A 6959-nucleotide genomic window follows, 5' to 3' on the forward strand; every position below is an offset into this window, starting at 1 on the left:
TGTGTGTGTGTGTGTGTGTGTGTGTGTGTGTGTGTGTGTACCTCCCACAGCAGGGTGTTCTTCCTCATGGCTCTTTGTTACTGCGGCTAAAGGTTGTTTCTCAGAGACTTCCTGTGTGCAGGTGTTCATTTTCACATTATTAATTCAGTTCACCTTCCATATGTTTCATGTTTCATGTTTATACCAGTAGGAATAATTCCCTAATATTATTTTGAACATTCTCAGACGATAGTTTTTATTTCATTGTTAATTTACAGTATTTAACTGTTATTATAATTATTATTATTATTGTAATTATTTATGTGTAAGATTTAGGTTTATTCACGTTATCGTGCCTCACAATTTCGTTAGTTCCTACCTCCTCCTCCTCCTCCTCCTTCCTCCTATTCATCACCTCCAGGATCTGAATGAACTCTTCTTCTCTCTGTCTGGCCTTGGCGACATCGGCCCTGTCCTGCTCAACAGTCACCCTGGCAACTAACGCCACAATGAGGCTGAGGAGGAAGAAAGAGCTGGGGAAGACGAGGACCGAGAAGATGATTGTAGTGTAATAACCTGCTGCATGTGTCATCTACAGAGAGACAGACAGGTGATGGACAGACAGGTGAGAGACAGACAGGTGAGAGACAGAGAGAGAGAGACAGTTCGTCAACTTTTTATTTTCAGTTCTAAATAAATCTCTCTATTTTTGTTATTTCTGTTGTTGCTGTGTGTGTGTGTGTGTGTGTGTGTATGTGTGTGTGAGTGTGTGTGTGTGTGTGTGTGTATGTGTGTGTGTGTGTATCTGTGTGTATGTGTGTGTATGTGTGTGTGTGTGTGTGTGTGTGTGTGTGTGTGTGTGTTACTGACCAGCAGGACCAGGTCCTCCCAGAAGTCCTGCATCAGGAGTCTGAACACAGACAGCAGAGACCAGCCAAACGAGTCGTAGTTGGTGAAACTGTAGTTTGGGCTCATGTCCGTCTTCAGACAGGTGTAACCCTCAGGACACTGCCTGAGGTGTGTAAACAATCACGTTTATTAATCACATGTTTATCCAATAGCATTAGTAATAGTAATAGTGAATGTGACAGAGTGGGTCATGAGAACATACTCAGCGTCAGAGCCGTTTCCACAAACCAGAGCATCCAAATAACCGGGGAGGAAGTACTGTTCCGCTGTCAGGTAAAGAGACAGTTAGTCAGACTGACAAGTTGAACTGTGTCATAATTCAAACGTCTAAAAATAAAAAAAAAGAGTTATTTTTTTAACGTTTTGTATTTTTGTCACATACCAATTAAAATGAATCACAGATATTTGACATTGTTGTCCAGCAGAGGACAGCACAGACCTGCTGATACTATCAACTGTCCAATCACAGCCTGGGGGGTGTGGCTGGGGTGGACCTTCTCATTGCTTACCTGAGGACCCCATTTACACCTGGCATTAAAGGTTCTGTAAACCTGATCTTAAACAATCACACAGCAGCATGTAAAGATATGCTGCTCTCCACACCAGGAAGTAGGAGCAGTCCCAGTCTGGTCAGATGTGAACACGAACTGATGAGAGGTGAAACGTCTTCACAGACAAACAACTTAGTCCAGTTGTTTACGATTTAAAAACTCCTTTAGCATAATGTTACATGTCTGTTTTCATAAGTGACAGCTACAGGAGACATGCTAATGCTAACTAACTTTCTGTTACCCATGTTATCTGTGTTTGGCAAATGTTGCTATCGCTAGCTTGCTAATTGTTAGCATTGTATATCACAGCAATGATGACATGCGCCGATGGTTGCAGTTAGATTTTGTTTTTGTTGGCTCTTATGTTCACAGTAACTTTATTCAGTTGTGTCTTGTGTTTAGTGACACTTTCACTGAGCTTCGTAACAGCTGACTGACTGAGAACATCATGGGGGGTGGGGGTGTTTGTTGTGGTCTGAGATGCTGGTGGTCTAGTGTGACAATGGCGATGGTTAACAGAACCTTTAAAGTTATCTGGATCAGGAAAACCTCCTGTTCATGCAGGTGACTTCTATCATCATCATCATCATCATCATCATCACCATCATCATACATACAGGCGTTGTTGATATATCTGTCGAAATCAAATCTGGGGGAATAGGTCATGTTTGAAGGCCAAATAACACATTTGTGCTTGAGGGTTCCCATGAATACGTGCAGACCAATCAGAGCCAAGACAGCGAGCACAAACGCTGCCAGTATGATGAAACCAACCAGCCTCCTCACTGATTGGACGAGAGATCCAGCAGTCGTCTTCACACCTGAAGGGTTTGAGAGCATGAAAAAGTGAGACTGTAATTCCTGCAGCTCCACCTTAAACACACACACACACACACACACACACACGCACGCACACGCACACACACTGACCGGGGTAGAGTGAGATCATCTTCAGCACTCGGGGAATTATCCTCAGCACAGAGACTTTACCCAGATCTACAAACTCAGGAGTCAGGAATCTAAGAGACAGAGACACCTTCATCATCATCATCATCGTCACCATCATCTTCATCTTCATTTATCAATTATTAACTGGTGTGTCATTGGTTATTATCTGGTGTATTATTGATTATTATCTGGGGTTATTGTCTGTGAACTGTTACTATGCTGTGCATTATTGTTATTTGGTGCACTATTGATTGTTATCTGGTGCATTATTGGCTATTAGCTGGTGCGTTATTGATTATTGTCTGTTATGTTGTTGATTATTACGCCGTGCTGATGACCATGACGTCCAGCCAGTTCCAGGGATCTCTGAGGAAGGTGAAGCGTCCGATGCAGAAGCCTCTCGACACAATCTTTACGATGACCTCAAACATGTAGACGGCTGTGAACGCATATCTGTTCAAACAGAAAAACTTCTGTAAAATGAATGAGTAGTGTCTGAGAACTTGGCTTGTAAAAAGGAAAGCTAATGACATAAGAGTTGTTTCCAATCAATAGGATCAATAAGAACGGGGAGGAGTTGCTCTGTATGTAGACACAGATTTAAAAGTTGGGAAGGACTAAAAGAAATTCTAGTGCTGGATCAGGATCCATGATGTTTCCTGTCGCACCACCCTCAGGACAGATTATATCCACTACAGACTCTGAGAGCAGAGCAATGATCACGAGGTTGTTTGTTCAGTTCCGGAAAGTCTGCAGAGGTCAAAGGTCAGACTGTCTGAACAGTAGTGGCCTTTGGTACACTGACAATCTGATGCTGAGGACACTGACTCTTTGTTTCTGAGTCCCAAACTTTTTGACCATACATTCTTGTTTCATGCTGTCACTCATCTGTTCTGTTATTTACAGGCTGCAGCTGCTTTTCTGATGCTGTGTGTGTGTGTGTGTGTGTGTGTGTGCGTGTTTTAACTCACTCTGCAATTGTGAAAGCTGGAGAATAGCTTATCATCATGAACACACAGTTACTTAGAATCGTCAACAGGATGAACAGACGGAACAAAGTTTTGATATTAAGGAACATCAAAAACATCATAAGTTGATCATTGACTGTTTATCAATAATCAGTCAACCAACAGTCAATCAACAATCAATCAACCAACAATCAGTCAACCAAATCAGTCAACCAATCACAGCCAGCAGTGAGAAACAAACACAAAGATGAAAAACTGGGGGTAGTGTAAAGAAGTAGTTTATACTGGTCTTTACCTGCAGTCAAAATTCAATCAATCAGGGATTAGATAACATGACTGGCTTACTGCCAGCTTTGTTGACCAATCAGGGAGGGGTAAAGTGTGACATCATAAAGGATATGAGTGGATCAGGATCCTGATGGCGGCGGTCCTCATTGGATTGAACGGACTCAGCAGGCAACAGGCTGAGTCAGCATTAAACCTGTGGAGGATGTTTCCTTTACTGAGCACAATGAACGTCTGCAGAGAGACAGGTCAGAGGTCAGAGGTCGGAACCTGTAGGCTGTCTGTTAATGGTGTTTTTATGTATTGGCTGATAGTTATTAGTCGATTATTAGCTGATTATTAGCTGATTATTAGCTGACGGACACAGAGTGGAGCTGTGAGTCGAAGCAGATAAACATCACAATCTGTTCATCGAAAGCTCGTCTGTTGATCCAAGACTTTAATTTTTACTGTAAATCTATCAGTTCAGTCTCTTTGATCATTCAAAAATCATTATTGGTATCAGCATTGACAAAACCAAATCAGTCAACGATCAGCTGTTGATAATCTGATCAGATGTTTAGCTGAATCAGTAAACAGAAATCGACCTTCTGTGATTGGTAAGGGGGATCCAACTCCTCCAGTGGGGTGTTGAGAAGCTCAGGGGGCGGGTCTCCAAAGATGAATGGGAGGGGCTTCTCAACCTCGAGGTGAGTGGCTTGTTTGGGTGGGTCTTTCTCTTGTACCTGTCAATCCGAGAGCCAGCCAATCAGAGAGAAGTTGACGGGAGGTTAAAGCAGCAGGAGTCATCACTGTTCTCCTCAGTGTACATCGTATCGATTCCTCAATATTGACAACAGAACGCTGATCAACATGCTCCATACCTCTTTGTTCTTCCTCTTCTGTCGCTCCTTCTCCTCGGCCTCACGTCGTTGGACCGCCTCCAGTGAGGCCGGCGTGAAGCGCCTGAAGACCTCTGTACCAACAGGAGGCAGCAGAGATACCATGCTGGCATTGTGCAGCTCTGAGCGAACTGCACTGTCACTTAGCAACCGTTTCCTGCGGAGTGAAGGAGAGCGATTTTACTCCCTCTGCCAGCTGGGGGAGACAAATGTTCTAAACCAGTAGCCTAACTAACTGAGTAGAATCAGTTCATTTACAAATAGTAAAGCGATAATGGCAATAACAGTACAATTAAACACAATACAAAATTGGAGACATTTATCTGAACAACTACAAAAACTAAATGGCTTTCTGAACAAGTGTTTGGAAACTACAGATGTGGAAAATAGAGGAGCAGTGATGTCACAGGAAAAGTAATAAAGTGTTTCCTTTATTTCATATTTAATAGCTAGCTAATCAATTAGCTAACAGGAAAAAGAAAAGCAACAGGGAAAAGGAAATGGAAACACTACCTGTTGAAAAAATGTGAAAAAAAAGTTGGAATACTGTGATCATTGGTCATGTGACCTGTGTGTATGTATTTAACACACCACTTTGTTTGATTTTCACTGTAGTTGTTCCTGTGACCAACTAGCTGATCGCTAACAACCAGTTGATAGCCATCAACCAGCTGATAGCTAACAACCAGTTGATAGCCATCAACCAGCTGATCGCTAACAACCAGTTGATAGCCATCAACCAGCTGATAGCTAACGACCAACTCATCGCTAACGACCAGTTGATAGCCATCAACCAGCTGATCGCTAACAACCAGCTCATCGCTAACAACTAGCTGATAGCTAACAACCAGCTCATCGCTAACGACCAGCTCATTGCTAACAACCAGCTCATCGCTAACAACCAGCTCATCGCTAACAACTAGCTGATAGGTAACAACCAGCTCATCGCTAACGACCAACTCATCGCTAACGACCAGCTCATTGCTAACACTGGCTGTTTGACTTTTTCTACAATAAACCAGTTTGAATGTGTCTCATACAAAACACACAGACACAATCAGAAGAACGTTCTTGAAGGTTCAGGATCTGGACTTGGCCCCTGGTGGGTCACAGTCCAGACTCGCCCCTGCTGTAGACCCCGCCCTCTCTTCCTGTGTTGCGGTTCTGTCCAGCAGCTAGACACAGCTGGGTGTGGGTGTGCGCATGTTAATTTTCACAGAACAGAATCCACTCTCCTGTTTTTACTCTTATCTCACACACACACACACACACACACACACACACACACACACACACACACACGCACACACAAGTCTCTCTCTAACATGTGGTCCAGATGTGTGGGTGAGCATTGAGTAACATTGAGTTTGATCACATTTATGTCATTTTGGCACAGTGGATGACAATATGCTGATATTTAGTTCCTCGTTTACTTTATATTTGCATAATATTTGTAGCAGCTCTGGAAAAATAATTTCTGACAGGAATAAAGAAGACTGGTGCCCCCCTCCCCCTGCCAACCTTTTTATCTATCTATCTATCTACTGATTATTTGATAGATTCCTGCGCTCCAATGGTCAATCTACAGCCCCGTCCCCTCCCCATCTCCCCCCACCTTAGAGAGGAGAGAAACACAACAAACTACAACTAGACAGGACAAGCAACACGGTGACATGACGTCATTGACATGATAATGAGCAATAGAAATCAGATTGGGCAACGTAACTATGTTTTTTGAGCGCCTGTGGCTAGGCTGTGTCGAAACCCTCCATTACAGGTGAGTTTACCTGCTTCTCTGTGTAAAATTAGACTTACAGGTGTAGAGGATGAAGTCTCAGCTGATTGGCTCTCTGCAGAAGTTCTCCTCTCTCCTTCTGACTCCTCCAAAATTCAAAGAACGACATTGTAGTGGTCTTCCTCTGCAGCTACCTGTTCCCAGCCGTCTCTCTGTCTGTTGCTGAGTCTTCAGTCCGCTAGTGTTTCTGGTGTGTCTCGTCTCCAATCTCAATTTTTATCCTCACTTTAGGATCCAGAGTCACACGTGCATGGTCGTCACAGTGCTCTGTGGGTGTCGCTACGGTAACAGCTGGTTGTGTCCACAGTAATGTTGTTCCAACTGTGTCTCTACTCTGACTTTGCTCCAGTCTGTCCTGTTCTCCTTCTACTGACTGCATTATCTCTCTGGCAGCACACACACACACACACACACGCACACGCACACGCACGCACGCACACACACACACACACACACACACATAAAGAGATTCCAAGAAATTTTCTGCCAAACTTCCTGTTATGTAAGTTTCTCCTTAAGGTTTCTCACATTAAATAACCACACACACACTCACACACACACACACACACTAACACACACACACACACTCACACACACACACACACACAGACAGAAAAAAAAAAGAAACAAAGGATTTTTTGTT

General features: G+C 43.3%; 1 protein-coding gene across 1 annotated transcript in view; it reads right to left on the bottom strand.

Moving 5' to 3' along the window:
• The window catches only part of LOC111651058 (sodium channel protein type 4 subunit alpha B-like), a gene marked incomplete at its 3' end in the record, with an annotated part of 9000 nt that extends 2432 nt beyond the window's left edge, over window positions 1-6568 (bottom strand). The window contains exons 1-13 of the mRNA XM_087172552.1: window positions 6563-6568; window positions 6337-6446; window positions 4504-4678; window positions 4228-4365; window positions 3756-3874; window positions 3359-3445; window positions 2712-2840; window positions 2370-2458; window positions 2057-2260; window positions 1091-1154; window positions 850-991; window positions 359-571; window positions 10-111 (exon numbers count right to left, since the gene is read on the bottom strand). Coding sequence (XP_087028678.1) covers window positions 10-111; window positions 359-571; window positions 850-991; window positions 1091-1154; window positions 2057-2260; window positions 2370-2458; window positions 2712-2840; window positions 3359-3445; window positions 3756-3874; window positions 4228-4365; window positions 4504-4678; window positions 6337-6446; window positions 6563-6568 — 1578 coding nt within the window. The remainder of the gene's footprint in view (window positions 1-9; window positions 112-358; window positions 572-849; window positions 992-1090; window positions 1155-2056; window positions 2261-2369; window positions 2459-2711; window positions 2841-3358; window positions 3446-3755; window positions 3875-4227; window positions 4366-4503; window positions 4679-6336; window positions 6447-6562) is intronic.
• Window positions 6569-6959: the final 391 nt, after the last annotated feature.

The sequence above is a fragment of the Seriola lalandi genome, unplaced genomic scaffold (genome assembly GCF_002814215.2).
Source record: "Seriola lalandi dorsalis isolate HSWRI2012SDOR001 ecotype SW California unplaced genomic scaffold, Sedor1 jcf7180002053261, whole genome shotgun sequence".
Classification (NCBI taxonomy): domain Eukaryota; kingdom Metazoa; phylum Chordata; class Actinopteri; order Carangiformes; family Carangidae; genus Seriola; species Seriola lalandi.